The 25,146-nt window shown below is 42.7% G+C and overlaps 1 protein-coding gene across 2 annotated transcripts in view; it reads right to left on the bottom strand.

Annotated features, from left to right (window-relative positions):
- Nucleotides 1–1,313: 1,313 nt before the first annotated feature.
- col4a5 (collagen, type IV, alpha 5 (Alport syndrome)) overlaps nucleotides 1,314–25,146 on the bottom strand; it is a 34,537-nt gene continuing 10,704 nt past the window's right edge. The window contains exons 2-51 of one of the 2 annotated variants that reach the window (XM_044020443.1): nucleotides 20,980–21,036; nucleotides 20,442–20,531; nucleotides 20,234–20,278; nucleotides 20,085–20,129; nucleotides 19,923–19,985; nucleotides 19,789–19,842; nucleotides 19,663–19,689; nucleotides 18,856–18,936; nucleotides 18,704–18,766; nucleotides 18,576–18,611; nucleotides 17,864–17,905; nucleotides 17,664–17,756; nucleotides 17,158–17,211; nucleotides 16,995–17,051; nucleotides 16,284–16,328; nucleotides 16,138–16,191; nucleotides 16,018–16,059; nucleotides 15,396–15,489; nucleotides 14,506–14,790; nucleotides 14,307–14,396; nucleotides 13,502–13,572; nucleotides 13,085–13,276; nucleotides 12,834–13,002; nucleotides 12,451–12,543; nucleotides 12,250–12,354; nucleotides 11,988–12,085; nucleotides 11,714–11,864; nucleotides 11,522–11,635; nucleotides 11,158–11,325; nucleotides 10,634–10,723; nucleotides 10,393–10,539; nucleotides 10,171–10,269; nucleotides 9,995–10,084; nucleotides 9,721–9,860; nucleotides 9,524–9,650; nucleotides 9,256–9,435; nucleotides 9,112–9,162; nucleotides 8,717–8,902; nucleotides 7,196–7,204; nucleotides 6,123–6,131; nucleotides 5,348–5,481; nucleotides 5,033–5,105; nucleotides 4,863–4,934; nucleotides 4,641–4,769; nucleotides 4,324–4,422; nucleotides 3,966–4,178; nucleotides 3,339–3,516; nucleotides 3,122–3,236; nucleotides 2,713–2,885; nucleotides 1,314–2,521 (exon numbers count right to left, since the gene is read on the bottom strand). In XM_044020443.1, the coding sequence (XP_043876378.1) occupies nucleotides 2,440–2,521; nucleotides 2,713–2,885; nucleotides 3,122–3,236; nucleotides 3,339–3,516; nucleotides 3,966–4,178; nucleotides 4,324–4,422; nucleotides 4,641–4,769; nucleotides 4,863–4,934; nucleotides 5,033–5,105; nucleotides 5,348–5,481; nucleotides 6,123–6,131; nucleotides 7,196–7,204; nucleotides 8,717–8,902; nucleotides 9,112–9,162; nucleotides 9,256–9,435; nucleotides 9,524–9,650; nucleotides 9,721–9,860; nucleotides 9,995–10,084; nucleotides 10,171–10,269; nucleotides 10,393–10,539; nucleotides 10,634–10,723; nucleotides 11,158–11,325; nucleotides 11,522–11,635; nucleotides 11,714–11,864; nucleotides 11,988–12,085; nucleotides 12,250–12,354; nucleotides 12,451–12,543; nucleotides 12,834–13,002; nucleotides 13,085–13,276; nucleotides 13,502–13,572; nucleotides 14,307–14,396; nucleotides 14,506–14,790; nucleotides 15,396–15,489; nucleotides 16,018–16,059; nucleotides 16,138–16,191; nucleotides 16,284–16,328; nucleotides 16,995–17,051; nucleotides 17,158–17,211; nucleotides 17,664–17,756; nucleotides 17,864–17,905; nucleotides 18,576–18,611; nucleotides 18,704–18,766; nucleotides 18,856–18,936; nucleotides 19,663–19,689; nucleotides 19,789–19,842; nucleotides 19,923–19,985; nucleotides 20,085–20,129; nucleotides 20,234–20,278; nucleotides 20,442–20,531; nucleotides 20,980–21,036 (4,974 nt within the window). In that variant the 3' untranslated portion in view covers nucleotides 1,314–2,439. The remainder of the gene's footprint in view (nucleotides 2,522–2,712; nucleotides 2,886–3,121; nucleotides 3,237–3,338; nucleotides 3,517–3,965; nucleotides 4,179–4,323; nucleotides 4,423–4,640; nucleotides 4,770–4,862; nucleotides 4,935–5,032; nucleotides 5,106–5,347; nucleotides 5,482–6,122; nucleotides 6,132–7,195; nucleotides 7,205–8,716; nucleotides 8,903–9,111; nucleotides 9,163–9,255; nucleotides 9,436–9,523; nucleotides 9,651–9,720; nucleotides 9,861–9,994; nucleotides 10,085–10,170; nucleotides 10,270–10,392; nucleotides 10,540–10,633; nucleotides 10,724–11,157; nucleotides 11,326–11,521; nucleotides 11,636–11,713; nucleotides 11,865–11,987; nucleotides 12,086–12,249; nucleotides 12,355–12,450; nucleotides 12,544–12,833; nucleotides 13,003–13,084; nucleotides 13,277–13,501; nucleotides 13,573–14,306; nucleotides 14,397–14,505; nucleotides 14,791–15,395; nucleotides 15,490–16,017; nucleotides 16,060–16,137; nucleotides 16,192–16,283; nucleotides 16,329–16,994; nucleotides 17,052–17,157; nucleotides 17,212–17,663; nucleotides 17,757–17,863; nucleotides 17,906–18,575; nucleotides 18,612–18,703; nucleotides 18,767–18,855; nucleotides 18,937–19,662; nucleotides 19,690–19,788; nucleotides 19,843–19,922; nucleotides 19,986–20,084; nucleotides 20,130–20,233; nucleotides 20,279–20,441; nucleotides 20,532–20,979; nucleotides 21,037–25,146) is intronic. The other variant, XM_044020444.1, reaches the window with a different exon arrangement.

The raw sequence follows: 25,146 nt of genomic DNA, 5'->3' as shown, positions 1-25,146 counted from the left end.
TCACTGAGTTCAAATGTTTTATTTTGTAAAATTCGGCATTAAAAATTCTTGGTTCAGATTTACCTCAGTGACACAAAGTGACCACACGAGGCAGCAGTAGACCAGCAGTTCCTGTGTCCCTGAGAGCTAAAATCACTGATTTTCTCTATGAGCTTTGGTGTGGGAGAGTGGGCAGTTTTACAAACTTGAGTTTCCTGCTGGACTAACAGTCTAACAGTGAGATGTTTCCAGGAGACGACACTTTGGACATCATATTTATTTCAGTCTTAAAAGTTTATAACAACTTCTGGATAATATAACATGGAAAAAAAACAAAAAAAACAAAAAAAAGAAATTAATACACATTTGTTTTAAATCGTAACCCAGTTTGATAAAATTAGAATTCATGAAAGCAGTTTCTAAAAAAAAAACAAAAAAAAACAACAACAATAAAATCACAGGACCTCCCCCAGCACACACACGCCTCCCCTCCCCACAAGCAGCTCTTGTAGACGTACAGTACATCAGGAGCATTTTAACACCTGATTCAAATGATCCAGAGTGAACACATGAACCCATTTTGGAGATAAATTCAAGTGAAAAGTGGATTTTCAAGGATTTTGTTTTTTTGGGGGTGTAAAAAGTAAAACTCCTCCCACAAACCCTCAGGTGTTTTACAGTGAAGCCCAGCACCTGGAAATGTTCCAAACAAACAAAAACAAAACATGTTTTTCTTAATAATCCACATAAAAAAGCCTACAAGCAAATCCCACTTTTATGTCACGTCCATATTTATCTTTATTGTTATCGATATTAATATGAATAATTCTACAAATTGAATACAAAAACAGGTGAAAGCGATTGTTAATATCGTACAAGGCTGTCGGGTTTGAGGGAACTCGTCTATGCTCAGTAGTTACGTGGCTTTTATTTCGGCGGTGAAATGCGAGGATGAGACATCGGATTAAAAAACGCAAACAATGCCCATCACAGCCCGAAAAATATACCTTTTACTCCTCTTTTTTTTCAAATATATATTTATTATATATAAAATACTGTTTCATTCATAAAAGCCTTACTTTGTACAATATGAGCTGGTGAGTGTGAGTGAAGCAGTCATGTGAATGAGTGAATGAATGAATGAATGAATGAGCATTTAAAAGAAAAAAAAAAGCTGGTACTGACCCGAAAATCTAACATGCTAAGAACAGAAGGGGTTTTACACAATATACACAATTTTTTACTTACATAAAAAAATAAAAACATGAAGGAAAGGAAAGCGGGCGGGTTAGGGGGCGGGGCTAAAGCCGGGAGAGTTAGTACCACCACAGGTATCGAAAGAGCGAGAGAGAGAGTCTCGTTAAGGAAAAGTTCGTCATCAGTGCATCGCATCGTTGGATGTTCCGAAGTCAAAGTGCCGATTTGGTAACAATCCAGTCCTCGTTTTCCACGAAGAAAAAAAAAAACAGAACAAAAATGCAGCAATGGTGAGTGAATGAATGAATGAGTGAATGAGTGAGTGAGTGAGTGAACAAACAGTCGCGCATTTGTTGCACCGACAAAGAAAAAAAACAACTAAAAACGGGATGAAAAGTTATCGTCATTTTCACGATATCCTGAGAACAAAAAAAAACGTATGGCGTGTTTCGTATCAGCTGTAGTGAAGCAGAGTGGAGGAAGTACCCACAATCATTTGCACTCCGCCGCTTGAAAATGATTCAAAAATCCAACCGCGTAACATTTAGACGCGATTATTGCGCTTCAAAATAAAAAGTGGTTTGGTTCTCGTAGGGTGTGGGCCTCGGTTTACGGAGGCCACCAGTTTGTGCCGACATATGTCTGTGAAAGCCACCGTAGTTCTCAAAAAGATAAAGAAGAAGGGGTGAATTTATTGCAGTCTGCAGTCTCACCACTAGATGTCGCTAACTCTTACACAGTGGAGCTTTGACTTCGCCGGCTGCTTCACGCATCTCAATCACGATCGCAGTACTGTGGCAAATATCGTACCGGGGGTTTTATCGGATTCCGATAGCGTTGCATCCCATGAAAAACGACGAATGATCCTCTAAAAAAAGAAGGGAAAAGAGTGGGGGAAAAGAAGCACTTTTGCTGTCACACGTCCGTCATGGCACCTTTAAGTGAAGATAGATATATATTTATATTATAATTTCTGAGGTACTTCTTAAGAAAGACAAAGGCTGAATGTTAAGATTTGTTTTGCATCAGGTTTTTTTAAGCTGTGTCGCACAGTAGCACCATTGTTAAAGTCAAAGGTTGTTTTTTTTGTTTTTGTTTTCCTCTTTCGGAAGACAATGCACCATTGGAATTCCACCTTGTCGCCGTGGCGACCAACACCACCACCCTCCCCCCTCCTACTACTACTACTACTACTTGTCTCCCTCGTCGTCCAATCATGTTTGACTCCCTGGGAAAAGTGGGCGGGCTCATCACCGGGTGCCGTTACGTCCTCTTCATGCAGACCACGCAGCGGCTGACGCGGGTTCGTAGGTTCCCTGCCTTCAGGGTCTCCGACTGAGGCTTCCTGTAGAGGTCAAAGGTTAAAACAAGTTCAGAGACATGACACAAATGGAAATACTGATATATACTCAAGAGAAGAAATTACCACAGTAACACAAAGAAATGCCACTGAATTCATAATGAAATTTAGGCCACTAGGGGGCAGTGGAAATACAATCCTTTGCTACATTAGCGCTGCGCCGTGTGCCTCCGTACCTGAACATCTCAGATTGTTCTACAGTCGCCAGCCAGAAGGAGTAGGAGTTGCCGTAGTAGTTGCACGTCCCTCTGCCGTGGCACTCGATGAAGGGGGCGCTACGGAACTCCTCCAGGCAGGAGCCGGGGGAGGCCAGGGCCTGACCGGAGCCCTCTGCTCCCGCACTGGTGTGCTGAGGTCAAAAGACGAGAGAGGTTTATGTACTAAACATAACAGTTTATGGTCTTGAAGTTCTTTGGACATGTCCTGATTGTGTTACTGGTTTTTGTTGGATGTCTTTCAAGAGTTTGGACCTTTTACCTGTCAACCTGTACCTCAGTAGACCTGGTTTTTAACCAAACTTAATTATAGTCGGATTATATAACAAAGCTATGGTAACAGCTAACGGTAATATGCAAAATGGCCTACCATCATGAAGGAGTATCCTATCCACAGAGTATCCCATTGTGTCGGGCATGAAGGAATTTGGATGGTCTGACTGTGGACTGCGATCACCATGGCGGGAGCTTCACACACTGCACACCTGGACACACAGATATGTCAAATTGAATCCCAAACATCTTGTTCTTCGTCCGACCATCCGCCCCTCCCTCCCTCCGTACGTCGTCCATCGGCCTGTTGTTACCTGCTGATGTAAGGCTTGATACCCTCTCCGGTGATGGGGGCCATGGACATTGTCATGGGCTCAGGAGTGGACAGCCAGTAGGAGTAGTCGTTGCGGGAAGCGAAATTGCAGACGTTGTTGATGTTGCAGAACATGAAGGGCATGGTGGTGAACCTGCGCAAACAACTCCCCGCCGTGCCTGAAGGACAAGACGGAGAGAGACGTTAGGCAAAATTTATGAAATAACTTCGATCGCAGGTACAAGCAGCCAAAATGGGTTTTCTCAGAAGGGTGGGCTCGGTTCTGGGTTGCTCCTATGCATGAAATACCTAATAAGATGCCACCAGGGCACCTCTGCAGGGAGGGATTCCTGGCATGCCCAACTGGGAGGAGAATTTGGGGCAGACCAATGACTAAGTGGAGAGATTATATCTCCTCACTGGCCTGGGAGCACCTGAGGATCCCACAGTCACAGGTGGATGATGTGGCCAGGGAAAGGGAAGTCTGGAGCCCCCTAGAGCTGCTATCGCTGCGACCCTTGGATGGATCCAAGTCAAATACATCTTCAAAACCACTTTTTTCCATCTCAAAAATCCTCCCAACCTGTTCCCGGGAATTATCAAAGAATTTATTAAAGCCCTTTCATACCAAGGTCTTGTCCATGAGCTCTCTCGTTGCCCTGCACGTACAGCAGGGAGTATCCGTCATAGATGGGGCTTGTTCCATCAGGACAGAAGGGAACTTCCTGACTCTGGCTATGTCGGGTGACAAGGAATCCATGGGCTGCAGAGGCCGTTCCTGGAACACCAGGAGATCCTTGAGGACCATCTGAACCAGGAGGACCAGGGAAGCCACGCTGACCTGAGACAATATGAAGTACAGATTTGAAATGGGACCTACTGTAGGCTTATGTTTCTAATTATGTAACTCTTATTAATCCGTGAATTTCAGCCGGCAATTTCAGATGGCAGCAAGACCCTAATTTCAACAACATAAAACTACGTACCGGGCTGACCGGCGGGTCCAGGATCTCCCTTCCTACCAGGTGGGCCGCTGAATCCTGGAGGACCTTCCAGACCAGGGTCTCCAGGGTTTCCAGGCTGACCTAACACAAGAAGAATCAAAAAGATGACAAACTGTACATTTAGAGCTCCCCCAACAGGTTAGGCAGGTGGATTTTGGAAGAGATTATAAATGAGCAGCAGTGTACAAAGGGCTTCCCCTTGAGTCAGCTGCGTGTTACTGCAGGAATGATGTTGAAATTAAAACCTGACTGTTTGGTGTCTGTTTTCAAGTCCCGTAAAAGACTTTGTGTTGACTCACCTGGGAGTCCTTCACGTCCAGAAGCACCAGGTGGTCCACGAGGACCGAGCAGGCCTGGAGGACCAGGAGGTCCCTGCTCCCCCTTCACAACAATGGGAGCTGAAGCTATGCCAGGGTCACCAGGAAGGCCTAGAGGTCAAAGGTAACATTGGGGAATAATTCATGTTTAATATGGATATCAAGTAAAGTGAAACTTCATACTTGATCAGTGTGGTCACTCACCACGCTGTCCCTCGTCTCCAGGTGCTCCCGGAAGACCATTTCCACCGGGGAGACCTGAGTCTCCCTTTGGTCCTGGTAAAAAAGAAGAAAGAAATTGATGATGTATTGATAAAATATTTATGGCACAAAGAGAGGACTAAGGAGATGCTGGTCCAGGATTGTGGACTAACCGGGGAATCCAGGAACACCAGGCAGACCAATGTCTCCTTTTATACCAGGACTACCAGGAAGACCAGAAGGACCCTGGTGAGAAACAGGAGCATATTTTTACATCAGAGCAGACATTTCAGGTTTCTGGTTGAAGTACTGAGCTGTGCTATGAGCGCCCCCTGCTGCTGAGAACCAGCCTATGGCACAGAGAAGGTTTCCTAGATAAAGATGTGAACATGTTCTGAAGATATTGTAGACTTGTCTCATAGTGGTTCTTGGTGCAGTAGGGGACGCTCACAGCACACTCAGCTCAGTAAAGGAAAATGAAATCTTACAGGGAATCCTGGAGTACCAAACTCTCCCTTCTGTCCCGGGAAGCCCGGCTGACCTGGAGCGCCGGAAATACCCTTCTCTCCCTTGATGCCGCCACTTCCTGCTGGTCCACGTGCACCCTGAGGACCCTGAGGACCTTGAGACGCAAATGCCACAGGGATCAAAGGTCAGTTACAGAATAAAAGAGGAGAAAACTTTCAGCAATCATATCTATATTTAAGTTTGACTAGAAACAGTTTAATTTCCATTTGTTTTCATGGGTTAGGGTTAACTTCATTTCAAAACATACAATAACAACAAACTACCAAAACAAAGCTTGTTTAAACATCTTAAACTTAATCATTTTTTTGAAGAGTTTCATTCTAAAAATAAAGAAAAATATTGTTGATGATTCGTTTCTTGAGCCGTTTTTCAGACGTGGAAGACATTTTATATAAGTTTGACTACGTACAGAAAAACAGCTAAAGCTCATAAAAACCCGTAAACTGAAGAACTTTTTATCCTTTTATTTAGTGTCATATACGTATTGTAATATATGGACTAGTACCAATAAAGGGATTGATAAGTGATGGCCGATGATCAGGACCAATATCAGTGTCAATAAGTGAAACAGACTCAGAATGAAACTCTTCATAAACAGATTTATATATTTGTGAAAACGTGAAGCATCCGTTGTTTCCTGTCGAGGAAAGAAAAAGTCTACAACACAAACACAAACAAACGCTCGTTCACCGACAAGCAAAAGTCATAAAAACCATCAAACCACTGGAGTCTAACCTGCAGGACCTGTGGATTCCCAGAATTCCACAGTAAAACGGAATCGTGGGGGGGGGGGAAGTTGACGAAGCGAAGGCAAAAAACAAGAAGACGATGTTTAAACAGAAGAAAGAAAAACATTCTCATCCGTCTGTTTATGGGATGTAAATATAATTTTACTACATATAATTTGACATATTTTTCTGAAGTAAAATGTGAATTAAATCTCAAAAATAGGATTGAACCACTGAGGTCACGTCGCACAAAGTCACCACATTAACTTTGGGATTAACAGTCAATCTATTTCCTGCAAAAAATGCAACGTTTTTATATAAAAACAAAGCATAAAACCTTGTTTAAATGGTGGAATTTTGTTTTCATACCTGGAAAAACACAAGTAACAATGAATATAATTCAGTAAATACATTAAATACACACAATTTGTTGAAAAAAATAAACCATAGTAATGTATACATTTACAATAATAATACAATATAAATTATTCAAATTACATTAAAGATCATAAATCTGTGTTTATGTGTAAATTAGATTTTTCAACATAGTATTTTCACATTAAAGAATAAAAAAAATACAATACATTAAAAGTTTATTGTCCTAAATGATGATTAAAATTTAATTCCAATTAAATATTTTCACCGCGTGACCTCAGTGTCAACTCTGTTAAACTTTATTGATAATATTTTAAACTTATTTGATTGAATTTAAACACGACATAGAATTAAAAACACTGGTGAGTTAGTTCTGTGTATGATTCATGTGTTCATGTGTTCATGCTAATGGTGACAGGTTTAAAATCTCAGGTGAGTTAAACTTAGTTTTTTTAATTTTAATTATAAAACAAAATAAATTTATACTGTATCTATATTTTTTGAAAGGTGCTCACTTGTTAAAGGTGGATTACGTAAACATCAGAGTGCAGAAGGAAGGGAGAGAATAAAGTGTCAGATTAACATTAAGATTAAAAATAATAATAAAAAAGTGTTCCCCAAGAACCAGGAAGTGAAATTTAACATTTCTGTTTAGAAAAAAAACCAAAACAATCATGCAGAAGAATGTGGACTTGTCCATCTGACCTGAGGGACCTGCGGAGGCCGGACGCATATGTCATCACGCCAAGAGGCGGGGCCACACCACGTGTGGGTGAGGCCAAGCCACAGGAAACAGGAGTTAAAATGTTGACATCATCAGTATCAGTGTTTTTTTGTTTTTTGTTTTTTTTTTAACCTTCCACTCACGAATGTGACTCGGGTGTTTTGTTTGTGCCCGACACAGCGCCATCGTGTGGTCAGCATTTGAGAAAAACACAACAATTTTGTGTTGTTAGCCAGTGGTGGAGACCAAACATGGAGCAATAAAACTGGCCGAATATTTGACTTTTGTTCAACACGCGGACTCAAAATGAACAATAGGGAGGTTTAAACGAGCAGGTTTACAGGTGCCAATCAGCGCTGACCACTCGCTCCAGCTCTGTGTGTGTCTGTGTGTGTCTGTGTGTGTCGAGACAGACGGTGACGTGCAGACGACTGATTGTAGTGACAAAAATAAACAAACAAAAAAAAACACCACAAAAAATGAAACAAGCCTGACACAAACACACAACGCTCACATGTGATGTTTGTTTGCGTTTACGAGGGCTGAGAATAACAGCAGTTCACGGAGGAAAGGTCAAAGGTCATGAGCGTGGATGGAGAGAACGAGACAGATTCATAAATTAAAAACGTGTGAGTTCTGTGAGTTTGTCTCAGGCTCGACTGTTTCACACCGACATTTCTGGGAAAATGACGTCACGTGACATCAACACGTGAACACACACACTCATGAGTCTCACACACACACACACACACACACACACCGGTGACAGTGCATCAAAGCTGTGGAGAAATGAATGGATTACAGATTCCCTCTGCTGTGAAATGAGGGGGAGGGAGGGACGAGGGTGGAGGGGGTGAGGAGTTGTGAGGGCGGGTGGATGGATGAGGGCATGGTCAGTGACTCCCGACATTTCCTTGTGAGAAGGCATACAATGTGTGTGTGTGTGTGTGTACGTACGTCTATTTTTAACATGCAAATCAACAAAAGTGACAAAAGTGCTGTTTCTGCTATTTGCTGCCTGGTTTTCCTGGAAAAATGAATTCCACACGTATTTTATTTTTTTAAAGAGTGGTTGTATGATGTGCTCACACATAATCGCCACAATGTCTCTGAGTTGTGAGCCCCACCTGCACCGAGAACCACCAGACAGGCTCACGCTCTGCCAAAACAAAATGGCCGCCAGTGTGGACCGACGGGAAAACAAAGACATAAAATCCACATCAGTTTAAGTCTACGATGTCTTACAGACATGTTCATGTCTTTATCTCACTGTCAGACAGATTTTTCCAACAGGAAACTGATTCATTTGGCAGCCATGTTTTCACGAAGGGTGAATCTCTGCGTCTCAGGCAGATGTGACTGTAATAAGAAAGGCCTTTACATTTTAGGGTAACTACTGTAAGACTTAAAACACCAACCGGCACTTTGTTTTCTAACAGAGTCTGTTAGAAAACCAGGCAGCACTTTCTCACAGTACACAGTACGATGCTGGCGTGCTTTACCTGCTCTTCCAGGTGGTCCAGGGGGACCTGATTGTCCTTTAGGGCCCTGCAGAGCCAGTCCTTGAGGCCCAGGAGGACCGATGTTTCCTGGAGAACCTGGGTTTCCAGGAAAGCCAGCATCTCCTTTAGGACCAGGGAAACCAGGACTCCCAGAGGGACCAGGAAGACCTGGGTCTCCCTTAGCACCTGAACAGAAATTGAGAGTACAATTTGTTTTCTTGGTACAGGGACAATTCAATCCAATTTAATTCATTCTTATTTGCATAGCGCCGAATCACAACATAGATTATCTCAAAGCTCTGTACATAGACAACGTTATCGAGATCAGAGAAACTCAACAGTTCACACAATGAGCAAGTACTAGGCATCATTAGAGAGAATGGGCTGTAACTCACCTGGCAACCCAGGAAGCCCAGAAGGACCAGGACCACCAAAACCAGGAAGCCCTGCAGAGGAAATGATACAGAAGTAACATGAATCAAATAAAAAAATTAACTGTAAAATGATTTATTTCCTCTTTATAAGCTCACTGGACTCACCTGGCTCTCCTTTGATTCCAGCAGGCCCTGGGATACCGTCACGACCTGCCTGACCCTTCTCTCCTGGCAAACCGGGTGATCCTGGTCGGCTAGACTCTCCTGGTCTACCAGGAGCTCCATTGAGACCTGGTGCACCTGGTCCACCATCGAGACCCTTGGGACCTGGGATACCAGGAGAACCTGACAGGCAAACACACAGAGAAGGTGGTCAATGTGTCAATCACTGACATTTAATATCATGTGTGAACATCTCTAGACCTGAACCTACCTTGGAATCCTGGGAGGCCAGGATCTCCTTTGGGACCTGGTCCTCCCGGTAAACCTGGGAGACCAGATGATCCTGGACCTCCCTTGAGTCCTGGACTTCCTGGGAACCCTGGCTGGCCTGGCTCACCCTATCCAGAAACATGACGTGAGTAAAGTGTGAACCTGTACACATTTTTTTTGAATGATCGACTTCTGTACCTTTTGTCCAGCTATTCCAGGTGGTCCAACCCCAGCAGACCCTGGTTCACCTTTGGCTCCAGGAAAACCTGGTGATCCTGGTTGTCCTGATGGCCCTGACCTCCCTGGTTGACCTGGTAGACCCTTCTGCCCTGATGGTCCTGAGACATGATCAAGGCATAATATTTAAACTCATATCAAAACCATGTCAAAATTGTTAGACACAATATAAGTTCAGTCCCCAACAACTAAATTGGAGAACAAAAATAAAGCGCTATGAGACATTTAAACCAACCTGGAAATCCCATTTCTCCCATGCTGCCTTTTGCTCCTGGTCCACCAGGGCCGCCTGGGCTTCCTGGTATACCAGGATCTCCCTTAGGACCTGAAAACAAGGGATATGGTACATTATAGATCTTTTTCAAAACACCACTTAGCATTACTGAGTATGTGTTAGATTCAGATCTATACCTGATGGTCCCGGGAGTCCAGGGCGACCATCTGATCCTGGCAGGCCAGGATCCCCAGGAAGACCAGAGATGCCTTTCTGACCTGGAAAACCTGGTGCCCCTGAAGAACACACACACAAGCACATGTATGTGTTATATCTTGAAGTATTATTATTATGATGAAATATTATTTGGTAACCTAAGACAAATTCAAAATCAATTGAAGATGTCGGTTTAGTTTTACCTGGTAGTCCTGAGTCTCCTTTGTCACCTTTTGTGGTCACTGGTGTCACAGACAAACCTGGAGGTCCCTGAACACCATTCTCACCCCTCTCTCCTTTAAGGCCAGGACCACCGGGTGATCCGTCTCTTCCTGGGAATCCAGGTTCACCTATAGAAGAAGGATGTGGAAAATCAGAACCATAATGTTGTGGTTCCTCAGTGGGAGACTATGTGAGAAATATGGAGTGTGAGGGTTCTCATACCCTTATTTCCAGGGCCCCCTGGTCCTCCTGGGCCTCCTGGTCCTCCAGATGGTCCTGGAGATCCCATTGGACCCATGTCTCCTTTCTGACCTGCACCCAGTCAGAAAAAACAGCATTAGCAAAAGTAATGGACAGATATTAAAAACAAAACAAAATATCACTTAGCTTTAGCAGAAGGTTAGTCATTCCATAAATCTAAGACTCTAAGAAGCACTTAAAGACATTCAGATAACCATCAAACTGGCTACCAAGTCTAATATACACCATCAGCGAGCTAATCAGCCCACCTAACCAAGTAATTGGTCATTTAGAACGTTAGCTACAAAGCTATGTGGATACATAAGCACATACAGATCTAGCAATGACAAAATGTTTGAAAACATTTTTGCAAGCAGACTCGTTATTCTGACATCTCCCAGAGGTCAGTGATATAAGATGGTTACTTAAGTAATATTAACTTGTATTTATTTTGTCAACTAATCACCCTTAATACAACATAATTAAGGTTAACAGAGATATTATACCTGACAGTCCAGGCAGGCCATCCCGTCCAGGTCCCCCAGGAGGTCCAGGGGTTCCGCCAGGTCCTGGAGAACCAGGAATACCAGGAGTCCCTCTTTCTCCTGGCAAACCTGGGATATCAAGACCTGGAGGGCCTGGGTCTCCCTTCTGTCCATTTGATCCAGGGTAACCTGTAACCGTTACAAAAAGACTTCAGCCTCTGGATGCTGAACTGTTTTCAAACTCTGCTAGCGTATTCATGCTTTGCTAACATGTTCCGCTTCCAAACTTTCCCCTAATGAAGATAAAGTGGTCGGTATCAGTAATTACATGAGGTGTTGTTCTGTGTTAGGGAAATGTACTCTTATCTAATCCTATGCATCTTACCTGGTGGTCCTACTGGGCCTGGAGGTCCAGGAGCGCCTGGTGTACCCAACGAACCAATGGAGGGGCTTCCAGGTGGACCACGAGCTCCAGGGATGCCAGGAGTACCAGGTTCACCTAAGAAAAGAACATTGAGACTTGTCTTTTTTGGTCCCAATTCAACCCCATTACATCAGTTCCAGAATGACAGAATACCTTTTGATCCTGGTCCACCATCTAGTCCAGATCTTCCAGGTGAACCAGGGCCGCCAGGGTAACCAGGATCTCCCTTTGGTCCAGGGAAACCTTTAGATCCAGGAACTCCTGGTAAACCAGATGGGCCGGGAAGTCCAAAGCCAGGCTCACCCTATTAAAAACACACATGTTCACAAGAAGCCAAATGGATATCATCTACCTTCTGAGTTTCCATAATTAATTCCCCATTGGTATCAAAGTAGTACATATTCTGTCTGTCCTTCTATCTGCCTACCTTAGGTCCAGGAATTCCAGGCTGGCCAGGGAGTCCATCGACTCCTGGTCTACCAGATCCACCGGGAGATCCTGGCTGTCCAGGAATACCTGGGAATCCTGGAGGAGAAATGGTAAGAATGTGGATGAGGTGAAGGCAACAAGGCAAGAAGAAGAAAAATTGATACAAGCTAAGTATAACAGTTTGTGTGGCAGAGGAGATAGACATAGGAAGTGCTGAACAGATCAAGAAGTAAGAAGGTAGAATCTGTGATTGTCCTGACCTTTAGTACCCGGTTGCCCAGGAAGTCCAATGCCTGGGAGTCCAGGGTCACCCTTTGCCCCTGGTGTACCAGGAAAACCAGGCTGTCCTGGTGAACCTGGGCTACCTGAGAATAAAGAATCGAATAAACAAAACCAATCAGATACAGATACACCTTATCTTAGCTGTTCATGTGAGTATGGCCTAGATGAGGAGTGTAAACCTGGTGAACCGGGCAATCCAGGCTCGCCATCCAGTCCTCTTGGTCCTGGTAATCCTTTCTCTGCCACCGTCAGGCCTGGTTCACCTTTAGTACCTGCATGGAGAGAAACAGCAGTCAGAGGTAAGAGGATGAATTGTTGACTTACATCTTTGAGCAGGTCTAAAGTGATCATTCTTCCCTTGTTGTTTTATTATAGATTTTGAGATATGGGTTGAGCTAAATCAGTCAGCATGATTCTGTAACAACTATAGAACTTTCCTCAAGAAAATGGTGGCCATGTCCGGTGAGGCTTCTTTAAGCAAATGCCCTTGAATCAGGGGGAAATCAGTTTGCCATATGGATTATCATGATAAATTTGATAAAACCAAAAGTGATCCTCTTACCTGGAAAACCAGGAGCTCCAGGTCTTCCAGAGACACCCTGGACACCTTTCTCTCCTGAGGCCCCTGGAGGTCCAAAGCCGGGGGAACCTGGGGGACCCCTGTCCCCTGGAATACCAGGAGCACCTGACTCACCAGGGACTCCTCGTTCTCCTTTCACCAGCAGCGATCCCTGTCAAACACAGTCACAGGTAGTGAAGAACTGAGCCATGGTGGAATCTTTACCTCTGCACATGCGAGTTAAAGCCACCTACAGGAGTTCCTTTGGGCCCAGGAAGTCCAGGCTGTCCGTCGCGTCCAGGGCGACCATCCAGACCTGGTAGACCAGGTGATCCAGGGAAACCAGAGTCACCCTTTTCCCCCCTTACACCACTGACTGTGATGGCATCTCCTGGGTCTCCCTTCTCTCCTGGGAACCCTGGAGAACCTTGAGGACCGGGGGAACCCTGGAACCAAAAGGATATAGAAAAGATTTTTTTATTATCCTTTTTTTTTTTTACTTTAGAGGCTTTTAAGGATTGTAATGTATGTCAGTGCCCTCTGGTGGACAAACTATGTAATTGAGACACTTTAAAGGGAAAAAATTCTATCATAAATAAAACTTACAATTTATGATTAGGTTAAAACATGAAATGAAACATTAAAATGAACGGTTTTATAAGGTGACTCACAGGTTGGCCGAGAGGACCAGGTGATCCCGGATATCCTCTGTCTCCTTTGGTTCCTGGGCTGCCGGGAATTCCTGACGATCAGAGTTAGTTTCATATTCAGTCACAAAGGATAATTAAATAATATACTGTAAATCTAAAGACAATGGTTACACATGATTGTAAAACTGTAATTATCTTCTTTTTTCCCTGTGTTTCCCATTTTATTTTGAAAGGACTTTGCTTCATTGCCTGCTGTGGTGTGACTTCCTGTCTGTGTTTGTCTCTCTCACCTGTGTCTCGTTGGCTCATTGGTTTTCCCAGTGCTACACTCCGGGTTCCTCGACGGTAAGGATTTTTCTTTCCCGTAAATCTCTTCACTTCTATTTATCTAAATAGATAATCTAGGCCTGGACGTCTGCGTTTGACCGCTTTACTGTGTTTTTCTTGTTTCATTCGGGTGAAGTTTTTCTGGTCTGAATTAAATGTGTGATTTTATTTTTATTTATCAGAGAAAATACTTTCTTTTTTAACTGTTGTTTTCCTGCTTTACAAACTTCAGTTTCCTGTTGGAAAAGTCTGTCGAACAGTGAGAGAAAGACGTGAAAATGTGACGTAGATATCGTAGACTTAACCCGACGTAGATTTTATTACACAAGTCTTTTTATTAAACCGTTAAAATCCGTTCTTCCTTGTGTTCCAGCTAACTGAACATATTAACTATCAAATTCCTTACATTACATACATTTCAACAAAATATCTGGTCTATACATCAAACGTATTCATGTTTGGCAAATAGAACTCAAATGCAAAAGTTTTGGATAATTACCGGGGAGTCCGGCTGGTCCAGCAGGTCCTTGTGGTCCTGGAATTGGGCTGGTTCCACCAAAGCAGTTGACACAGGTGTCGCCTTTATTACCTACAACATCATCATCATTATTATTATTATTATTATTATTATCATAAATTTTATTAACATCAGTTAACATGAATTTCACATTTCAGTCCAGATCTTCACAGTCTCTCACCTTTCTGCCCCCTCTCTCCCGGGTAACCTCGCTCTCCCTGCACACCGGGGCGTCCGGGTTCTCCACCGACGCAGTTCTGTCCGGAGGAAAAGCCCGGAGGTCCAGGAGGTCCTTGTTGACCCTGTGGACCGGGTGTTCCTGGACGTCCCGGTGGTCCTGGCAGAGCGATGCCTGGGTCGCCAGTGTCTCCCTTCTGACCTCTCTCTCCGGGGTAGCCAGGGGTTCCAGGCTGACCGCTGCCGCCGATGGCTGGGAGTCCTGGTGATCCGGGAGGTCCAGTTAAACCTTAGAGGGGCGGGAGGAAATGGTTTAGCGTGAAGTTAACTTGTTTCTGTCAAGTGTTGATTAGTTTTACATGTTTAAAAGAACATTGTTAGATAAGTCGTAGAGTTTTGAGCTGCAGCTAACAATTATTTTAAGATCGACCAAATGACTTCTAATAAATATTAATTTACAGTAAATTAATAAAGTCGCAGGTCAGTAAACTCAACTCAGGAAGGCAACAAGGAGACATTTTTTCTTTACTTTGTGGACAAATGACCTCAATTAAAACACATAACATAACAGGTTTAATGTCATTAATGTTTAAATATGCCAAATATTCTATAAGAACAAGGAAAATACATACATTTAGATTCAGTTTTTTGACAATTTGAATGAATGAATGAATGTGTCATTCACAGAAATATTAATTGACAGACAAGTGGTCTTTTAGCATTAGCTCGTTAGCAAACATTTGCTCACCTTTCCTATTGAAAGTAGCCATGCTAGCTTCTAGGCTGGTTCACAGCTTTGCTATCGTTTAATTTAAACAATTCAACGTCAGTTGTTTTTTGTCACTTGTCGACGAGTTTGCGTCAGAATCCGCGGTTCTGTTTTATTGTGTTTACCTCCTGGTCCTCGTTCTCCTTTAAGTCCGGGGGATCCCGGGAAACCAGGTTCACCTTTATCACCAACGCGACCTCCGGTCTGACCACCGATCACCTGTGGACGCAAAGAAAGAAAAAAAAGTCCACAAAAAACATTCTCTATTTTTAAGTTAGGAAATAAAATTCACTAAAAAATACATACATACATATATATATATTTATATATATATGTATATATATATATATATATATATATTTAAAAAAAAAAGAAGTAATGGCTCTATCTAGTGGTCAGAAGAATGGGGTGCACCACCAAAACACTGCATTTAATGTGTAATTCTGACCAGTCTTTTTTATTTTGAATTATTTATACAAAACTTAGTACAAAATACACTACAATACATTTAACATTTTTTGGCTCAATCTGTCGCAGAAATGGCACCACCTAGTAGTCAGAAAATGGTTAGTTAACTAACTTTGTCATTGTTAGGACGAGGGAATGAGTTCTTTAAGAATTCATTATTCTTTTTGTTTTGTTTTTAATGTAATGGATTTTTTATGGCTGCATAGTTACATTACAGTTTTTCTTTGTTTGAATGAATGAATGAATGAATGAATAAATAAATAATAAATAAATACTCACCACTCCTGGTGGACCTGGATATCCACGATCTCCTTTTAGACCCTAAAATAAAAACATTTAATTGGGTTTGATTTTTAAATGGATGTAATTTGAGAATGATATATACATATATGAACCTACTCTTTCTCCGTCTCTGCCTGGAACACCTGGAGAACCTTGGTCTCCTTTGCCGCCCTGAAAGACAACCATGTGTTTTATACAAGTTTAAATAAAAATTATTTAAATAACAAAAAAAAAAAAACTTCTTCTATGTCAACAGAACTCACGGGGAAACCTGGAGGACCAGGGTCGCCGTCTTTGCCTGGTTTTCCCTGTAAAAAAAAAAGAGAGCAAAGAAAATGTTTAAATTCAGAATCTCAGTGAAAACGAGTCAGTTTTATAATATTTAGTACTTTTTACTTTTGTACTTCCACCTTTGTGAGTTTAACAGCTATGAGGTCATTTTTTTAGGGCCTGAACCACGAATGGCAGGGGCGAACAAAAACGTCGACCGTAACCATGGCCTCAACTCAACAGAAAGTTGGCAGTTTCGAATTTTGGCGTCCATTTTGGCGATTTGCACCCAAGATAAATGAGCAAACTAAAAAAGAAACTAGACACATCTAAGTTGAAAAGTTGTCAAAAGGTTTTGCGGACTCAAAGCGGCGTGGATACGGCAGCCCTCTGTGAATTTCTACCATCCGCCCCGAAACAGGAAGTGCCCTGTGACTTCAGCGTGCATTGGGTTCAACCGAATTTCCCGAAACTTGGTGGGATGATGTTATAGACCAAGACGAACAAAAAAGTCACCCGCAACCATGGCCACAACTCAACAGGAAGTCGGCCATTTTGAATTTTGGGCGTCCATTTTGTTGATTTGCACCCTACGTAATTGAGCGAGACGCATCAGGGTTCAAGGATTCAAAAGTGAGGTCAGGGAACTGCTGCACTGCAGTCCATGTTTTTGTTGTCATAAACATAAACATAATTGTGCTCACTCGTTTTCCTGCTTCGCCCAGTTCACCCTTTTCTCCTTTCTGACCACCAGATGGACCCTGTAACCAGAAGACAACGCGTGAAACCAGGATCTTCTCTCACTCATCACTGAACTTTTCTACATTTAATCGAAAACTGACTCTTTTGTTTTTATTATATACTCACAGGAGCGCCCGGAAAACCTGGATCACCTCGGGGGCCTGGAGGTCCAGGGTCTCCCTGCAGGTGAGGAGAAAAAAGGTCAAACTTAAATGTCATACATCTGTGACATGAGAGACGAGAAACTGAATAAATATCAGGAAAAAAATAAATAAATACACATTTAAATTTCACATTTTGTGAATACACAGATGTTTGTGTTCTACTGACATCTTGTGGCCAACGCCACACATTGTCTCAATTTATTGTGGAGCTTTACATCTGCCCTCTGGTGGTGAAACTGCTGCATTTCCAACAAGAATCAAGTTACATGTTTTTTTGAAGAAACATAATCAAAGTAAATCATGTTGGTGAATTTGTGACATTCCTTCGTTGTTATATTAAATTTGTTTTGGTTGATATTTCTTAGTTTTGCGTCTCGTTTGGGTTTTTGATCGTTTTTGTTACTTCATATTCATTTTATCTGTAATTTCCTGTGAAATTACAATCCTGTGAATCAACAAACTCTTAACCTTGTCTCCTCTCTGAATCACGTGCACTGGCGGTCGCTGCTGCTCTCCCACCTGACCTGGAGGACCAGGAGGTCCCGGTAAACCCTGTTCACCCTGTGCTCACACACAAACAACAACACACAAACAAAATCAGCTTGAAGGAACACAGAGATAAACAGAGGGTTAAGGACGGACGGCGTTTGTTGGACTTGTCACTGAACCTTATCTCCTTTGGGTCCTTGGAAGTTCAAACCCATGTTTCCCTGCAAAGACAAAATTTTTTTATGGTCCAAATGATAAAAAGAACAAATGTTTGTCAACATTTCTGATGATTTTTCTTTAATGAAACTGACTGGAAACAAAATCAGTGACTGTGATGGAATTATTAGTGCATTTAGTGAATTTAAATTATTTCTAACATGTTCACTTCATGATGTTCCATTATTTCATTTATTATGTGTCACACTCGTGACACTAAGCACAACAAATGTACTTGTTAAAAGCAAGTTGTAAAAGAAAATATACGTTATATTCTACTTGAATTTTTTAGATTTTAAATTTCAATTTACTTCATGAAAAGTAAAAATGTTTGTGTAGCAACATTTGTGACAGCGCCATCTAGTGGAAATAACATGATTTTTCTCTCTATGGTGCCATCTGGTGGAGAGTAGCACAAATTATCACTTAATATAATAAAATGTACGTATCATGTTTTAATGGAAGTGATGAAAAATGACCGTTTGCATGTATTTTTGCAATGGGACATTTTTTGTACTCAGGGGTCTGAGTGTGACACTGAGTCTGAGCTGAGCTGGAAACAACAAACATTCACGCACGAATATGTGTGAACACATGAACACGAACAAAAATTATCCAAAGACAAAGTGAACGTGCGATTAGTGAACGTGAATCCAATATTTTAAATGAACTGACCTTAGGTCCAGGAGAACCAGGAGGACCTGGACGACCCTGGAAAAACAACACAAAAAACTTAGTTTCTCACAGTTTTTACAGCTGAAACTAAATAAATAAATAAATAAAACCATCTGATGTGGTTTTACCTCGTATCCTGTGGGTCCTGGAGGACCACTTGGACCTTGTAATCCAGGAGGACCTGGTAATCCCTGTTTACGTCAACAACATGTTATTAATGTGCTTTATATTATCAAAAAAAAATTGTTGAAATGTTTTTAAAATGTTGACATGAATTTACAGGAGCTCCTGGTAATCCCGGTAATCCCACTCCTCCTTTCTGTCCAAACCGATTGGTGGAGATGATGTCACCTGGGTCTCCCTGTGGACGAATCAAACACCACACGGTTTGACGAGAGAAAAGACATCTGACTTCTGTGAGTAAATGTTTTCATGTCTAATCTCCATAATTTACAACAGGTTTAACAGTTTAGTTGTTTTTAAAAGTTACAACTGATTTTAAGTCAGATCAAAAACAAAATGTTACACAAAGTTCTAGAGTCACAAAAGAGTTTCGCAAATTGCAACAAACTTTGTTTCCAAAAATGTTTTGGCTGGCTCATCCCGGACTTTCATCACTTTCGCGGTGCTACGTCACCAACTGTCCTCCTCTGGCCACACCCCCAATATAGGGCGGGTCAGAGTGGATACACAGGAGTGGATACACAGGAGAAGTACCCCCCCCCCAGTCACTGCTGGTGACTGGTGGCGGTGATGATGTGCGAACCAGAGCGCAGCGTGTCTATTCTGCAACCTGTGTATTTACCCTGCAACAAGAAATACTATTTTCTGATTGCTAATTCAAGACAGCCATATGAATCAACTACGCACTTTTTGTAGGTTTTTGAAATCAGGCACTGGGCAGTGTCAGCCTCAGACCAGGGGCGGGGGTTTAGTTTTACTATCGTTTCCAAAAAACACGCCTGAAATGTTTTTTTTACTAACGGAACGAGTTATATGTTATGGAAAGCACGACTTAACAAACATCTTTATGTGTTTGTGTGTCTGTGTGTGTCTGTTTGTGTCTGTTTGTGTGTCTGTGCGTTACCTTTGGCCCGGGCAGACCCGGTGGACCCTGTGATGAACAGAAGACAAAAACAAACGTTCAGTGAAGAAATCAAATCCCGAAATTGTTGCCGATGTTTTGCAATGAAAACTTCCGCGGTCGACTCACCAATAATCCCGGCGTTCCGGGAATTCCTCCTGCCCCGGGGAAACCTCGTTCACCCTGACAACAAGAACGTTTTGTTATTAAAAAGTTAGCAAACATCTCGTCGGGCACATTTCTTTGTTTCCGTCGGAGTCTACCTTTGTCCCGTTGCAGCCCGCCACTCCTCTCGGGCCCGGAGGTCCGTCCTGACCCGGCAGACCCTGACACCCAGAAAACAATCGTGTGAGTTAACGTAAACGACAACAACAACAACAAGAAAAAACATCGGTGATAAAAGTTGGAAAGAAAAAGAAACTCACAGGAAGTCCTGGAGTTCCTGGGAATCCTGGTAATCCAGGAGGACCCTGTTAGAAAAAGGAGAACAGGTCAGAGATGGAGGAAACAGAGACACCTGCTGGTCAGGTGACGACATTACAAACAACATTGGGACAAATGTGATAAAACTTACTCTAATTCCTTTTGGACCTCCAGGTCCTTGAGGTCCATCACTGCCCTGAAAAACCACAGACACAAAATCAGATTAGATTAGATTATAGTTAAAATGGGATTAAAATCATTACAGCGACGTATTTGGGCGAACATATTTTAAGTATAGTTTGTTTCAGTGAAATTCAGGCGAGAGTCGGAAATTGTTTTAGATGATTAGCTCCGCCCACCTTCTCTCCTCTGCCTCCGATTGGTCCCTCAGGTCCGGGGAAACCTGGCACCCCTGGTTGTCCGGTGAGACCCGGGAAACCCCGTTCACCCTGCGAATGATGCACAGACACACGAAACCATCAAGTCACATGACACAAATATTAATATAAACTAAAAAAAAATTGGCTCTCCCACACCAAAGCCCATAGAGAAAAACAGTGATTTTAACATCACAGCACAAAGGAGTTGTTGATCCACTGCTGCCTTCATCACTAAGTTCAAACGTCTTATTTTGTAAAATTCTGCATTTAAAATCCTTTGTTTGGATTTAAATCAGTGACACAAAGTGACCACACGAGGCAGCAGTAGACCAGCAGCCCCTGTGTCCCCGTGTGCTAAAATCACTGATTTCTCAATGAGGTTTGGTGTGGGAGAGACCGTCTCCATTTAAACTCAGATTTTAGGAGTTTTTTAGCACATCAAGGTCTAAAATCATGCAAATATCATATATTATATATATAAAATTGTCTTATAATATAATATTGGTGTGAAACTTACCTTCTCTCCTTTCACTCCTCTGCAGTCACATTTAGATCCTGCACATCCGTTACAGGCCTGCAGATCAAAGACAGAAACGCACGTTTACTACATTTTGACATTAAATATCAAATTGGGGACTGGGGCGGTAACAATAATATAACAAAAGGTGTTCAAATCAGTCATTATAAACAATTATTATCATGATAAAAGTTGGAGAAGCAGAAAAACACATTGAATTGTGAACATTTGAGTCTCGCCGGGGATCATTTTCACCTCCCATCCTCGTCTCTGTCTTTAAATCGTTATAAACTATGAATATTTAAGGCAAGAAAAAGTCTTCAACATCAGCAGCTTTTATAAATGGAAAACATAAATGTGCAAAAAATGATGCCAGATGCCATTCTCTGTGTGTGTCATCGTTTTCAACCACGAGGTGGCGCTCCATCATCGCAGATGGCAGGAGAGCGCGTTTTCCCACAGAGGAGGAAACGTGTCTTTGACCGTGAGGTTTGTTTGGTGACGGTCCAAGGTCAGCGCGCGACAACAACACGCCTGAAACCAGATTATTTCATTGTTTCAAATCCCAAACAAACGCGTTAGCAGAAAAAACACGCCTCGCTTTTTCTCAGCAAAGTTTGGAGAAGAAGGAGAAAAGTGTGGGGGAGGAGGGATAGAAGGAGGGATGGATAGAAGGAGGGATGGATGGAGGGAGTGCCAGGCTGCTGGTGGATGTTTCCCATGCTTGTTGACACAGATGAGAGAGACAGAGTGTGAGAAACAGAGAGAGGGAAGAAGGCGAGTCAGCACTTTTCTGTACAGACAAACAGATTTTATCCACTTTACAAAAGACCTGTGTCATAAAATCTACATCAGTTGATGTCAACGACGTCTATGTCTTTATCGTAAAATCAGTGTTTTGTGTCATGCTGGTCCTCGGCAGCAGGGGGCGCTCACTGAGCATGAATCCTTAGCAGACTGAAGAGTGTCACATTCCAGTGTGTGTGTGTGTGTGTGTGTTCACGCTCATCATAAACCAGGTGTTAACCGCAGACTAACTGTGCTGTCCTGTTTGGACTTCCTGTGCAGTTCAGAGGCCGCTGACGCAAGGCAGAGGTTGAGGGTTTGATTCCCGCGCGGGTCAGAGGGAAAGAGAACACGCTGAGTTTTAGAGACGAACAACTGAGCTGTGAACACGGGACGTTTAAAATCTTTATCAGAACAAGAGGGCGTCATTAACACACGCACGCACACACACACACGCCTGAATACATCTGTGTGTGTGTGTGTGTGTTTTTACAAGCCCTGGATCTCCAGATTAGCCTCTGGTCTGGTTCAGCTCAATAGTCTGCTCTCACGCCCAGACCTGCAGCTCTCTCTCTCTCTCTCTCGCTCTCATTCACTTTCATCCGTCCTCTCTACTCTTCCCTTTCTTCCCAAACATGCACTTTATCCTTTTTAAAGCTCCGTGTCGCTCTCTTTGGCACCTGGTAACAGACCAGAATGTCTGCCATTCATCGCATTATTGCGACAAATCTACGATAGAAATCGTCTGTCAACGACACCTGGGCTTCACTGACTTTCTCAGTGACACCGAATTCTCCCCTTTAGTTGAGATTTCTACGTATATTTTAAATAATAATTTAAATTCATTCATTCATTCATTTTTTAATAAAGTTAATTCACTAATTCAGTTACTCAAAAGTTACAGATTTGTCTTTAAATGAGTCGCGACATCACGCACATGTTTATTTGTTGTCATCCTGTCATCCTGTCATGTCATTTCATCCTTTCATCCTATGATCATGTCATCATGTGATCGTCATCCTTTCATCTTGTGATCATGTCATCCTTTCATCCTGTCATCGTGTGAATATGTGATCATGTGACCATGTTACTTTTCTCATATATCAGTCCTGTCATTATATAATCCTGTCATCATGTGATCATGTGATCATGTGTCATTACTCTAGAACCTCAGGATTTCAGCGTCCAATCACAGACGAGATTCACCGGCGTGTCTCAGTGACGTAATTTCTTAAAATAATAATAATAATAATAAATAATGGAAAGTGAAAGTTATGTTGGAAAGAAAATCACTGACAATTTTACAGCAATCAAATATAGAGAGTGTCTCTCTCTCTGTGTGTCTCTCTCTCAGTGTCTCTCTCTCTCTCCCTGCAGCAGAATTTAATCCACTTATTTTAAGGTCAGTGAGTCACAGATATGTGCTCCACTCCTTCTGTCTGGATCCTTCAACGTCTCATTTCTATCATAAAATATTTTATGATTAACTTCAGACTCAGGCCTGAGGTGAAGGTGAGGCTGAGCCTGATCTGTGACACCTGGACCTGACAGGCCTCGACCAGATGGGCCTAGAACAATAGGACTGGACCCGATGGGCCTGGACCTGACAGGCCTGGACCCAACAGGCCTGGACCTGATAGGTCTGGACCCAATAGACCTGGACCTGACAGGTCTGTACCCGATGCTGCTCAAAGTTCACACAGTACACGAAATGAACACACAATTAACACTGTCGTCCATTCATGAAATCATGTTGGTTTCAAAGTCCTAAATTACTCAGGTCTGGTTATCAAGAACCAGAACTTAACTAGTACCAGCTCCTCGTTGGTCAGGACCAGAGAATCAAAGTGTCGCTACCAGTATTAATGTTTTTAAGCTAAATTTCTTTTAGCTTCGCTTTAGAATCAGTGGGGGAACAACAAACAAAATGCTAGCAGGTTAGCATCGCTAGCATCTGATTCCCAACCACCTTTATTGATAAAGAAGCTAACCATGTAGCATCGCAAAGTCAAGTTCAAAATTAAGAGAAACAATCACAGTTATGAAGAAATAAAATCACCCTGATTTAAAAACTAACTGCATTAATAACGAGAGAGGGAGGGAGAAGTTCAGGGTGAGTCATGGAAGAGCAGGGGGGTGAGGACAGGGTGAGGAGCAGCGAGCGGAAGGCATGTACCCGAGGATTAGACTGGCGAGACTGGAATTCCCCCCGCTCATCACAGACTGATGATTAAACATACACACACAAACTTGTTTTTTTATCTTAGTGAGGACACATCGTGGACATCACACATTCTCCAGCCCCTTAACCCTACTTTAACCTTAACCCTTAACCCAAGTCTTGCCCTAAAACCAGGTCTTAACCCTGAAAAAAAGCCCTTTTAAAGCATTTTCTGGGTTCTTTTACATAAACGAGTGAATCGTCGGCGTAAAGCTTTACACACAATTCTGCTTTTTTTAAACATCAGTGGCTGTTTTTTCTTAGATTTTGAATTTCTTTTGAGGCAGCCATGACACACACACACACACACGTACATGTGTGTGTCCTAATGTTACCACAACAGTTAAAAGAGCATTACGTCACGTTCCAGATACACTCGGGTCGGTAGACGGATACGTGGTTTATGTCGGAATTGAATGGATTTCTGTGCTCGGTGGTCGGCACTGTTCCCTCTTTATTCGTTGAAGGAACATCTGTCTGTGCAGGTGTCGGTGTCGGGGGGTGGGGGCGACTTTCACGTTGTTTCCATAAGAAATGTGACAGATGTGTTTGAGGTTAAAAACATCTGACAGTCGTGAGGATTTCTAACAAATCTGAGCTGCTTTTCTTTCTTTTTCTTGATCTTCAAAAATCGGCTTTCGTTTCATGACTCAGCTTCTCTGTGTGTGTGTGTGTGGGTTCTCAACCATGTGTTAAAGTGTGTGCGTGTTTATCCTGTTCTGGCGAGCGGCGTTCCAGGCCCCGAGCCTCGCCGTCAAACCTCTGATCCCTTTCATCGCTGCTGGACTTTAACGACTTCAAGGTTCTGACGCCCTGAGACCAAAAGACCAAAGTGTGTGTTTTAAATCACCGGCTCTTTGGAAGAGGAAGACCCCCCACTGAGTCACCCCTTCATCCTCACCCCTTCACCCCTGACTGGTGAACCCTGAGTCGCACCACGGCGTCTGTCCAGGAATTCTACTCCTTCTCTTTCTTCTCAACACATTTTTCCTGTCGCGCTCTGATGAACGTTGACCTCGGTGGTTTCACGCAGAGCGACACCTGCAGGCGGCGCTTCAGGGTGCCTGAGGAACCACCCTCTGGTTCCTCTTTTTTCAAAGCTTTTTTATATCATATATCATATCGTCGAACAGAGGTTTTGTTCCTCACAAAGTGACGAG

The sequence above is a fragment of the Solea senegalensis genome, linkage group LG3, assembly GCF_019176455.1.
Source record: "Solea senegalensis isolate Sse05_10M linkage group LG3, IFAPA_SoseM_1, whole genome shotgun sequence".
In the NCBI taxonomy this organism is placed as follows: domain Eukaryota; kingdom Metazoa; phylum Chordata; class Actinopteri; order Pleuronectiformes; family Soleidae; genus Solea; species Solea senegalensis.
The sequence above is the reverse complement of the archived record's forward strand: the minus strand, read 5'-3'. Positions and strand labels throughout refer to the sequence as shown.